This window comes from Acomys russatus, chromosome 20 (genome assembly GCF_903995435.1).
Source record: "Acomys russatus chromosome 20, mAcoRus1.1, whole genome shotgun sequence".
Taxonomy (NCBI): domain Eukaryota; kingdom Metazoa; phylum Chordata; class Mammalia; order Rodentia; family Muridae; genus Acomys; species Acomys russatus.
Window position 1 is genome coordinate 9,716,815 of NC_067156.1, and position 13,517 is coordinate 9,730,331.

A 13,517-nucleotide genomic window follows, 5' to 3' on the forward strand; every position below is an offset into this window, starting at 1 on the left:
AGCAAAGCAGTCCAACATCTGAAGATGAAAATGGAAACAGTGATAAAAGCACAGACAGAAGAAAAACAGGAAAGAGAGACCTTAGAGGAGAAAGTAAGCACACAGAGGTGAGCTTCTCTAGCAGAACCCAAGAAATGAGGAACAAATCTTGGGACTAGAAGATATAATTGTAGAACTCGAAGCAACCATCAAAGAAAATGCTAAATCTGAAAAATTCCTGACACAAAATATCCAAGAAATCAAGGACACCATGAAAAGACGAAACCTAAGAATAATAGGCATTGAGGAAAGAGGAGAGAGGCAACTCCAAGGACTAGAAAATGTGTTCAACAAAATCATAGAAGAAAGTTCCCCCAATTTAAAGGAGATGCATATAAACGTAAAAGAGGCCTACATAACACCAAATAGAATAGATCAGAAAAGAAAATCTTCCCAACACATAATAATAAAACCACAAAATATACAGAACAACAAAAGTATTAAAAGCAGCAAGAGAAAAAGGCTAAGTAACATACAATGGCAAACCTATCAGAAGTACACCTGACTTCTCAGCAGGGACCATAATAGCTAGAAAGGCCTGGGCAGAGGTCCTGCAAACACTAAGAGACCACAGATGCCAGTCCAGACTACTATATCCAGCAAAATTATCAATAAGCATTGATGGATAAAACAAAGTATTCCATGACAAAAAACAAATTAAAACAGTTCCGTTCCACAAAACCAGCTTTACAGAGGTTACTGGAAGGAAAACTCCAACAACAAAATCTACACAGGAAATAGATAACTACACCTTCACAAAAACATGACCACACAAACTCTCTACTGTAACCAACATCAAAAATTAAAGGACTTAATAGTCACTGGTCATTAATATCTCTCAACATCAATGATCTCAATTCTCCAAAAAAAAAAAAAAAAAAAAAAAAAAGACACAAACTAACTGAATGCATGCATAAACAAGATCCAACATTCTTCTGCATTCAAGAAACCCATCTGACCCACAAGGAGAGACATTACCTCAGGGTAAAAGGCTGAAAAAAAAATTCCAAGCAAACAGTCACAAGAAGCAAATTGGTATAGCCATTTTAATATCTAATAAAATATACTTTCAACCAAAATTAATCAAAAGAGATGAGAAAGGACATTTCATACTCAATCAGGTAAAATCAATAAAGATGACATCACAATTCTGAACATCTATGCTCCAAATACAAGGTCACGCACATATGTAAAGAAACTATTAACAAAGCATAAACCACACATCAATCCTCACACATTAATAGTGGGAGACTTCAACAACCCACTTTCACTGAAGGGTAGGTCATTGAAACAGAAACTAAGCCTAGAAATAACGTCATTCACCAATGTTATGAATCAAATGGATCTAGATATTTACAAAACTTTTCACCTAAAGACAAAGGATTATACCTTCTTCTCAGAAACCCATAAAACCATCTCCAAAACTGATCACATAATAGATCACAAAGCAAGACTCAACAGATTCAAGAAGATTGAAATAATACCTTGTATCCTATCAGATCATCATGGTCTAAGGCTGGACTTCAACAACAACAGAAATGACAAAAAGCCTACTCACACATGGAAAATAAACAACTCTATACTTAATGACACCTGGGTCAGGGAAGAAAGAAAGAAAGAAACAAAGAAACAAAGAAAGAAAGAAACAAAGAAATTACGGACTTCCTGAAATTCAATGAACATAAAGGAACAACATACCCAAATTTGTGGGACATATTGATAGTGGTGCTGAGGAAAATTCATAGCACTAAGTGCCTTTATAAAGAAATTGGAAACATCCCACATAAGCAACTTAATGACACATCGGGAAGCCCTAGAAAAAAGAAGCAGAAACACCCAAGAGAAGTAGACATCTGGAAATAATCAAACTCAGGGCTGAAATCAATAAATTAGAAACAAAGAGAACAATTCAAAGAGTCAAAAAAACCAGGAGCTGGTTCTTTGAGAAAATTAACAAGATAGAAAAACCATTAGCCAAACTAACTAAAAGGCAGAGAGACACTATCCAAATAACAAAATCAGAAATGAAAAAGGAGACATAACAACAGACACTGAAGGAATACAAAGAATCATCAACTCCTACGTTAAAGACATATATGCCACAAAATTTGAAAATCTAAGGGAAATGGACAATTTTCTTGATTGATTCCACTTGCCAAAATTGAATCAATATATTAAAATAAACAAATTAAATAATCCTATTTCTCCTATAGAAATAGAAGCAATCATTGATAGTATCCCAATCAAAAAAAAAAAAAAAAAAAAAAAAAAAAAAAAAGCCCAAGGCCAGATGGTTTCAGTGCAGATTTCTACCAGCCCTTCAAAGAAGAGCTAATACCAATACTCTTCCAGCTACTCCAAAAGATAGAAATGGATGGAACATTACCAAATTCATTCTATGAGGCTACAGTCACCTTGTTATCTAAACCCCACAAAGACCCAACAAAAAAAGAGAATTTCAGACCAATTTCTCTTATGAACATTGATGCAAAAATACTCAATAAAATGCTCCCAAACTGAACACAAGAACATAGCAAAGATATCATTCACCATGACCAGGTAAGCTTCATTCCGGGCATGCAGGGATGGTTTAATATATGGAAATCCATCAATGTAATCCACCATATAAACAAACTGAAAGGAAAAAAACCATATGATCATCTCCTTAGATGCAGAAAAAGCATTTGATAAAATCCAACATGCATTCATGTTTAAAGTTTTGGCGAGATCGGGCATACAAGGCACATACCTAAACATAATAAAGGCTATATACAGCAAGCCAATGGCCAAAATCAAATGAAATGGAGAGATACTCAAGGAAATTCCTCTAAAATCAGGGACCAGACAAGGCTGCCCACTTTCTCCATATCTCTTCAATATAGTTCTAGCCAGAGCAATAAGACAACAAAAAGAGATCAAGGGGATCCAAATGGGAAAGTAGGAAGTCAAATTATCCCTATTTGCAGATGATATGATAGTGTACATAAGTAACCCCCAAAGTTCCACCAGAGAACTACTACAACTGATAAACACTTCACCAAATTGGCTGGACATAATTAACTCAAAAAAGTCAGTAGACTTCTTATATACAAATGGCAATCATGCAGAGGAAGAAATTAGGAAAACTACACCTTTCACAATAGCCACAAGCAATAAAAAATATTTAGGAGTAACTCTAACCAAACAAGTGAAGGACTTGTTTGGAAAAAAAACTTCAAATCTCTGCAGAAAAAGATTGAAGATGACATCAGAAGATGGAAGGATCTGCCTTATTTGTGGATCAGGAGAATTAACATAGTAAAAATGGCCATCTTACTAAAAGCAACTTACAGATTCAATGCAATCCCTATCAAAATACTTACACAATTTTTTAAAGACATTGAAATTCTCAACTTCACATGGAAAAACAAAAACCCAGAATAGCTAAACCAATCCTATACCATAAAAGATCCCCTGGAGGACTCTCCATACCTGATCTCACACCATACTATAGAGCAACAGTAAATAAAACAGCATGGTACTGGCATGGCAATAGGCTGCTTGATCAATGGAATCAAATCGAAGACCCAGAAATGAATACATACACATATGGTCACTTGATTTTTGACAAAGAAGCCAAATCTATTCAATGGAAAAAGGATAGCATCTTCAACAAATGGTGCTGGTCTAACTGGATGTCTACATGTAGAAAAATGCAATTGGATCCATATTTGTCACCATGCACAAAACTCAAGTCCAAGTGGATTAAAGACCACAACATAAAACCAGAGATACTAAATTGGTTAGAGCAAAAAGTGGGGAAGAGCCTGGAACACATTGGCACAGGAGACAACTTCCTGAACAGAACTCCAACAGCCCAGGCCTTAAGGTCAACAATTAAAAATGGGATCGCATGAGGCTGAGAAGCTTCTGTAAGGCCGGAGACACTGTCAACAGAACAAAGTGACAGCCTACAGACTAGGCAAAGATCTTTACCAACCCTATATCTGACAAAGGTCTAATTTCTAAAATATATAAAGAACTCAAGAAATTAAACACTCCAAACCAAATAACTCAATTGGGAAATGGGGCTCAGAACTAAACAGAGAATTCTCAACAGAGGAATATCAAATGGCTGAGAAACACTTGAAGAAATGCTCAACGTCATTAGTCATCAGAGAAATGCAAATCAAAACGACTGAGATTCCATCTTACATCCATCAGAATGGCTAAGATCAAAAATTCAAGTGACACCACATGCTGGTGAGGATGTGGAGAAAAAGGAACATTCCTTCATTGCTGGTGGGAATGCAAACTTATACAACCACTTTGGAAATCTATCTGGCACTTTCTCAGAAAACTGGGAATAGGGTTTCCTCAAGAACCATCTATTCCACTCCTTGGAATATACCCAGAAAATACTCCATCACACAACAAGGACATATGCTCAACCATGTTCATAGAAGCCTTATTCATAGTATCCAGAACCTGGAGACAGCCTAAATGTCCTTCACTTGAAGAATGGATAAAGAAATGGTGGTACATTTACACTATGGAATACTACTCAGCTGTTAAAAACAAGGAAATCTTGAAATTTGTGGACAAATGGATGGAACTAGAAGTGATCATACCAAGTGAGTCAACATGGTATATACTCACTTATAATAAGGCACTAGCCCAAAATGTATGTCCCATTAAAGTCTTCACTTACCAGGAAATTGAGATAAATGTGAGGACATCCTACTGAGACTTTAGGTAAAAGAAATATAGGAGATGGAGAAATAGAAGGATTCAGAGTGTCCTAGAAACCTACAAGAATAACATGGTGACGGGTAGATTGGGTCCCAAAGGGGTCTGCTCAAACTTTTGCACTAACCAAGTACAATACAACTAGTAAACATTGAACCCCTACTCTGATCTACCCAATAGACAGGACATTCTCCACAGTTGTGTGGAGAGCAGGGACTGACTCTGACATGAACCCTGGTGCCCCATATTTGACCACCTCCCCTTGGTGGAGAGGCTGGTGGCACTCAAAGAAAGAATAAGCAGGCTACCAAAATGAGACTTGATAGCCCATGACCATATAATGGGGGAGGAGGTCCCCTCAGTCATAGACCTAGGGAAGGGGAATAAGGTGAATGTGGGAGGGGGAATGGGATGATACAAGTGATGGGATAACAATTGAGTTATAATCTGAATAAATTAATTAAATAATAAAAAAAGAAAATGTCTCTTGTTAAATTTTGAGTATATTATATGCCCCTATGTCCCTTACAGTATATGGTCTTGTTAAGGTACAGAATTTCAAAAAGTCAGTTGTCCACAACAAAGGTAAAGACTGATCTTTTGCAAGTGATGAGAGATGGTTTTGAATGTGGGTCTCCTACTCAGCAAGGCTAACTTTGCCTCAGACCTACCACTCCAGCCAACCCTCCCTGTTAGTTCTAATTGCTAATGGCTTCATTTACCTGTAGTAGGTTCGGTCCTTCTTCTCACCCAATCATTTACATGGACCTTACCAAAGTTTTGTGTGTATGCACATTTACTGGCACTCTTTCTGAACTATGGATTCTAATTCAATCAGGCTGAGGTGAGGACTGAGATACTCCTACCCTGACAGGGTGTCAGGTCCATGGTTCTAGAACCACAAGAATGAAAGAGCAAGCAGAACACAGAGATGAAGAATTGCTGAAGAACGGGGTCCTAAGGTGGACTCCATCAGAAATTTGAGGGCCAGGTCCCAGCTCAGAGGGTCTCTGTGTGGAACCTTCCATTCAGAACTCACGAATTTGCATTTCTAAGAATTTCCCAGGTTAGTGCTCTTGGCGTTGCTCTCTCAGATGAACAATGAGAATAATGATGGCCCAGAGGCAGGTCCTTCCCTGTTACAAGCTACACGTGTGTGTGGAGTGTCTTCATGGACTTATCTGCTAAGGGAAACCCCGAGCTACAGAACCATTGTCTAATCTGTAAATTTCCTACACTATACATTTTGTGGGAGGGAAAGTGAAAGAAAGAAAATCCTCATGTTTCCACTCTGGGTTTTCTTTTGCTTTGGAGCCCGGGGATCAAAGCCAGCTGCTAACACATGTGAAACAGCATTTGCCCCCAACTGCCCCTCTCTCTCTCCCATTTTGGACTGCAGCTTCTCTTACTCTTCCTGAGTGTCAACAGGGAGAAAGTAACTCTATGTAAATTTCAGGTACGAATTTTAGGGGGGGAAAAAAAACCTTCCGTAGCTCAACTCTAGCTTTGAATATTTTTTTTTTTAATTCATAGTGTCGTGTTATGTGGTTTAAAGTTCCTAAATATCAAAAATAAAATTCCATAGTTTCAGATATTCATGGTTGCACATTGATAACTAAACACACATTTCAAATAGTATCTATTAATAGCCTCATGATCAGTATTGACCAAAGGAAAACCATGCTTGCTTTTGCCTACCCTTAAAGTTAGTGAACAGAGGACTTGTACCTCTGTAGATTGTCTATCAAAGGATACCTTATTCCTGTTCATTAATGATAAGTAATGTAGATTTTAAATAGTTTATCTTCACACAACACACATTACAAATACATCAGAAACCTTAGGACCAAGTCAGGGGGGTTTCATACTGAATCAATCTCTCTCTCTCTCTCTCTCTCTCTCTCTCTCTCTCTCTCTCTCTCTCTCTCTCTCTCTCTCTCTCACACACACACACACACACACACACACACACACACACACACATACACGCACATGCACATATACATACACACACACACTTTAAAATGGCTATTGTTGATGGTTAAAAGGATCTCAGGTGACACATCTTAGCTTTTATCTTTTATGCAGTAATGTCTATTTCAGAAGATCTTTATTGTGTATTCACTTATTTTATTGGGCTCTACACACTGTGTGAGTCTATGCATTCTCAGAAAACTTCTCCTTCTATACTTTTCCTATTTCTCCCTAAGTAGAAAGACAAAGGCACTGTCTGGTCGCATACAGTGTTCCTGTAGATTTATAAGAGAAACAGGTAACAGGCTGGGTCAATGCCACGATACAGTGCATCCATGGCTGTCATTTCCTTTAGGATTTTCAAACACTACACTGCTTTTATGACAATATACTACAAAATGGAAAGTAAAACTCTTTAGTTCTAAAACACCTCTTCTGATCTCTTTCCAAATGACATTTCTACAAGTAAATGTACACATAGGTTTTCAAGTTGAATGCAAGATTTTTTTAGACATTGAGAATTAAAATCTGTTGTGTTAGGGAGTATTTGAGGAAGCTCATTCAAAGGAACTGCATTTTTTTCTTATGAAATATTTGAATCAACTAGATAAATCAAAAAGATGAAGTCAAATCAAATATAAATAAAAAGGATTTAAAACTGGATTGTATGGTTCCCCCAAATATGTTAAACTATAGAAAACATTTCATAACTGTTAATTTGTTAAATCAACAATTAACTCAAAATTTGTATGAAATACAGTACTTTATTAGCAAACTAAATTTGTAGTCTGGTAGGGTTTCATAGATTTAATTCATCATACAATTAACATTTAATTTTGATGGAAAAAAAGAGAATTACTAGATGTTGCCTAAATAAATCCAACAATAAATGCAATTCCTCAAAGTCATAATAATGACTTAAAAATATCTTAAATAGCTAAAATTAATACAGATGAATTTTCCACACTTCCTAATAACTCTCCCAAGCCTTTAGAGAGCCTTCCCTTGATAAACAAGAAAGCCATGTGAATATCAATTATACTTTTTAATAGATACAAATGTTATCATCTATAATTCAGTAGATGTAAGAGCAAGAGGAAGACAAACAACATGTAAGTTATTGTTAAACTAATAATTTGTAACTGATCATTGAATATTCTATAACTACATGGAAGACTATGACTTACTATGACATTTGATGCATTTCCAAATTGGTACTGTTAGATATTAAATTGACAAAAATCCACACTGTCAGTATGACATTTGCCTCAAAAAGTAAAAATTGCATCTCCACCCCAAATTATCTTACAATGGCTGTAAAATTCATATATTATAGGGGAATTCACAAAATAAAATCTGGATTATTAACTCTATATTTCAGTATCCAATTTAACAATAAGACATACTCTCCCTAACTGAGACCAAAGGAGTAGTTATGAAACCTACACAGATCAAATCTATTTTGCCAGTAGATAGGAAGTAATGGATTTAAAAGTCAGTTTAGTTTAAATGTCAAGTTTCCAAGAGATGTAACTTGACACATATCTATAGTTTCCCAGAAAGAACTAATAAAGTATCATTTAATATCTAGTTTCTTTATAGATCAATAAAATAACATCTTATTAAAATGCTATACCTTCATTTATTCACTCACGTTAAAATATTTATAAATTCAATAATATTTGGTAGGTGTTGGTGTAATGGATTAATAATCTTAATGTTTATCTACCCAAATTTATTTCTGACCGTCTAGCTTTTCTTTGGGTAATTACCAAGGTGGACAGAGTATTATGTTCCAGTATGGATATTAACTCAGTGTTGACCCATGATAAATGCCTATGCCAGAGTTACAGCTTGATGCCTTTAAGGCTGCTTGGAAAAAAGATAGTTAGAGTCCAGCTGAAAGCCATTGAAATAGTGGATTGGTATCAAGTTATACGGCTAATATTCTTCTCAAAGTATTCATATATATTTTTTTTAATGAAAGGTAATACCACATTAAGTTTGACAATGTGTGTGTGTGTGTGTGTGAGAGAGAGAGAGAGAGAGAGAGAGAGAGAGAGAGAGAGAGAGAGAGAGAGAGATGTGAGCCTAAGGCATCCTGTGGATATCAGGACTCCAGTGCTTGACAGATCTAGAGGCACTGTGAGCATGGTGTACTGACCCACGCTGTTCTAACAGGAGCTCCAAGAACCTGACGCTAGCACAGCCGCATGGGCAGAGATCCGAGGACCAAGCTTTGGAGGATCCTAGATGAAGATGGTGATCCTTGGCGGAGTGAAAAGCATAGCGAGAATCAAGCTTGTTTAGGCACACAAAAGGCTACACCTAAAAATACTCTAAAATCCATCTGAAGCTGCTCTGGGAGAGGAAAAACAATATCTCAGCCCTTAAAGAAAACATTTTAGAAGCAGAATTCTCCTCCCCGCAAGACTTTGAAGACAGTGTTTAATTTGTATATGTACACAATGCAAATTCGTATTTTAAGCTTCCACAACACCCAACTCCACCACGGAGTCTTGCATAGCGTGCAAAAAGACCTTAAGTGTCGAACATCACCAGAATTTGAGTGGCACACGCAGTCCAGTCCTGAAAGGGCAGTGTATACATGCGCAGAAAGAAGAGGAGTGATGACAGCTTCCTGTCCAGGCAACAGAGAAGTTCTGGAGACAAGGAGAATTTGGGGAGGTAGGGGTGGGTTAGAGCTAGCATCGTTATCTGCAAATGACTTTACCTTCTTTTAATAAGCAAAGTCACTACTACGGGCTGCTATCGTCTTAGATCTAGTGGCACATCTGTATTCATTTGCAGATGCCTTTATCAAGCAGCGCCTTTATTTCTTCACACATGTCTTTGCTAAGGTCCTAAATTTCGGTTCCAAGTGATCTAAGAACTCCAGCCCTTCTTCCTCCTGCCGATCACTGCAGCAGCCTACAGAGCCGGCCATGGAGCCTTTGCCTTCATAGTGATACGCACGGACGTAGTCTTCACAATGTTTGTGCTCCTCATCCTGTTCACACCGATACACCTTCTGTGTTTGAGAAAGAGCACAACTGATTATGCCTTTTTAAGTGACACCTAAAGAGACTAGCATAAAAATGATATCTTGGATTTACCTTTTACTGTTTAATTTTTAATCAGAGTGTGTCCTCTAATGGATTCCTACATATAAAAAATGCACATGATTGGTCTATATTAAATTCATTCTTCAAATATAGCAAATAAATAACTGCTCAGAGTGAACACATTTATAAGAATTATATCACATAAACAAATTACAGCTTCTCACTTGAGTATAAGGTGCATGTAGTTGAAATTTAACCTCAATGGTTTCTTCATGTATGTGAGGAAAACCAATAGAGGCTGGAGTCCTTTAATTCATACTGTTATATAGTTGTGAGGGGCTAATAAACTAATGTTACCTATAACCTGTAGCTGTAATTCTATAACATTTGGCTCACATCAGCCTGTGCAATCTGAAACAAACAAGGAAAACACTCAGAATACCAAAATGGAACCTAATATTAAAGCTTACCAAGCCATCTGGTTGATTTAGGCAGGCAAGATTTTATAACTATATAGGGAATTACAGCACACTAGCAAAATGGTGGTAATTTGAGATCTGTTCGTTGTACTATACCCAATTTTTCACTGTATTTGTCTTTCTGATAGTTGGTGAAGACATCAGTCTCTTAATATCCCAAAGCTATCCACATAAACTGGCCCTAAAGTCTTGTAAGTCATACTTTTTAAAATTGAACTTTAAAAGAGCATTTGCTCTGAGTTTGCTCCTGACATCAGTATCTGCATTGGTTCAAGAGAAGAAAAGTGTGTTTTGGGTATGTGAGGGGTACTATGGGAAATCCTGGTTTATAAATCGTGTTGAGATTTCACATAATGGCCACCTGAAGACTTGGGCACTTACTTCTCCAAGCCGGGGTTGAGTGAAACTTTGCCAGTCAGTGTAAGTATATCGGCCAGTGTCTGCTGCTCCCAGCACACCTCCCTTGCTAGACTCCAAGGTGTGATGGCCACCTCCTTTGTTGGACTCCAAAGTGTAGCCTCCTTTGACCATCTCAAAACTTTGTTGCGTTTTGATTCCTTGGCCTCCAAGAGTCCCAGCAGATGTGCTTGTATCACAGATGTTGGCTGTCTGTGAGGGGAGCCTAATATTTGCCTCCTGAAAATACAGTTAGAAAATGAATTAGTGGTATTGAAACCAACTCTTTTCTTTAAAAAAAAAAAGATTTATTTATTTTATTTATTACATATGAGTGCTTTATAAGCAGAAGAGGGTATCAGATTACATTATAGATGGTTGTGAGCCACCATGTGGTTGCTGGGAATTGAACTCAGGACCTCCGGAAGAGCGGGTGGTGCTCTTAACTACTGAGCCATCTCTCCAGCCCCAAAACAACTGTTTTCTACCACAGACAAGTCACGTGTTGTGCTCCTGTTTCTCACATGTGAAATCAGGATAACACTAAGAGTCATTTCATAGGTATTCTGGGTCAACCCCTGCCCCTTACAGATCCATATGTTGAGGTCCTGACCCAGGGTCACTATAGATGCAATCATGTAAGTTTCAAAGGAACCATACCAGACTAGGTGAGTCTCAAATCTAACATGACCAATGTGCTTACCAAAAGGAAATTTTGAATTGAAATTTGAAAGTCATTTATGTGGCCACAGGCCAAGAGTCAAAAAGTGAGAAGAGCTTAGGACATTCCTCCCCATGGCCTTCAGAGGAAACATGTCAATATTTTACCTCTGATTTTTAGCCTACAAAACAGAGAGAACATGTGTTTTTATTGTTTGATTTACTCTGTTATAGTAGCTCTTTGAAGCCAGTATAAATGGTCACTGAATTAAAATATGCAAGGCATTTTAATTTCTGCTTGGTGCAGTAAGGATCAGTAAGCATTACATTTTACTATTACTATGGAGTAATCAGGTGTGATCATTGGCATGCCATGTAAATCAGTGAGACTTTATTTCTGATTTACCGTCACTTCTTCTCCGGGTCCCTCAGTGTTTGATACAATTAAATTTTGCTGGGCTACATCATCTGGGAAGCATTTCTTTACTGTTCTTTTAGCAGTAGTCACACAGAAACATGTAAACAGAATGCCTACAAGAGAAATTAGAAAGAAGAGTAAAGTAATACATTTTTTGCATTCTGGTAGATTATAAAATAATTTGACAATAAGCAAAAAAATTAAAAATTTGAAAATAATATTTTAAAGTGTCTGTAAACTTTTCAGAAACCTTTACTACCTCATGAATAACTCAAGAATTAATGCATGAACTCTGAAACTCACCTAAACAGCTTTAATTTGTTGTTACTCCTGTTTCTTCTAGGACTCAGAATCCCACTCACAGAAGAGGTACATGACTTTTAAAAGGTCATATGCTAACAGTTACACATGTCCTTAATATAAAGAACTACCATATATTTTTCTAGACTATTGTAGCTGGAATAGGCTGTGCTGGGTGGCCCATGTGTTAAAGTTTTGGTCTTTCCCTCAGAACGCTGTTGAGAGGTAGTGGGGTCTTCGAAGGGTGGGCCTTAATGGGAGGACATTGCGTCACTGGGGTCATGCCTATAAAGGGAATAGTGGAACCTTAATCCCTTCTTGCTCTCTTGATGCTTTCTAATTGCCATAAGGTAAGCAGCTTTGCTTAGCAACATGCTACTGGTCACAGGCACAATACAACAGAGACTCTTGGCCCTGGGCTGAGACCTCTGAAAGTGAAGTAAAACAAATAACTCTCAATAAAAGCTGTTTTCCCTAGGATTTTGTTACAATGATGAAAAATTAGCACATAAGTGTTACATGACACTGGAGTCGACACACCTTAGATAAAGATACTTACACAATAGCAACGCAGAACCCAGGACCATGGAGAGGATGGCCCACTTCCCAAGGACTACATTTGGCTTAGCATCCCTTTCCTCCCGAACACTCATTCTACATTCTGATGGAGTTGAACAATCACACACTCTTACTGATAGTACATGTCTCGCAGAGAAACCATGTCTGTCTTGTATTTGGATTGGCACAGAATAGAAGTTATAATTAAGATTGTGTCGTTGACGAAGAATGGCACTTTTACCTAAAGGGAAGAAGGTAGAGCATTTATTAATACCACATGTCAACATCAGCACTGTTCCTACTTGGCATGCTCTCAAGTAATTAATCTTCAATAAAGACTCTAATGGTTCATTTTTCTTTCTTAAGAAAATGATTTTGATGTTTCAGAAAACTAGAAAAAGGATTGACATTACTTTAAATTAAAAATAGACTGATCTCCAGGCTGGGCATGGTGGTGAACTCTAATCCCTGCACTCAGGACACATGTGCTCTGAATCTCAGGCCAGCCTGGTCTTTATAATTAGTGCCAGGAAACCAGGGTTATGTAAAGAGACCTTGTCTCAAAACAAACAAAAAAAAAAAAAAAAAAGAAAGAAAGAAAGAAAGGTGATCTACCATTAAAATGTTATTCCAATTATTTAAAATTTATTCTGTGTTTTCTTAAAGGATATTCAAAGCAAAGTAAGTGTAACATACATAAAATAGATGATTGATATGTAGATACAAACATACATATGTAGAAAATTAATAATTGAGAGATATTAGGTAGATACTTGAAAAACAAATAGATGAAAGATAGACATATAGTAGATAGATGATAGAGGACATATAGAAAATAGAAATTAAAGCATTAATTTTTCCAAGATGAGTAACTTCCTACAGTGCACATGGATTTATAAT

General features: G+C 37.0%; 1 protein-coding gene across 1 annotated transcript in view; it reads right to left on the bottom strand.

The window, feature by feature from the left end:
- Positions 1-9,168: 9,168 nt before the first annotated feature.
- Dsc1 (desmocollin 1) overlaps positions 9,169-13,517 on the bottom strand; it is a 29,788-nt gene continuing 25,439 nt past the window's right edge. The window contains exons 13-16 of the mRNA XM_051164002.1: positions 12,619-12,858; positions 11,748-11,872; positions 10,667-10,921; positions 9,169-9,772 (exon numbers count right to left, since the gene is read on the bottom strand). Coding sequence (XP_051019959.1) covers positions 9,575-9,772; positions 10,667-10,921; positions 11,748-11,872; positions 12,619-12,858 — 818 coding nt within the window. The 3' untranslated portion in view covers positions 9,169-9,574. The remainder of the gene's footprint in view (positions 9,773-10,666; positions 10,922-11,747; positions 11,873-12,618; positions 12,859-13,517) is intronic.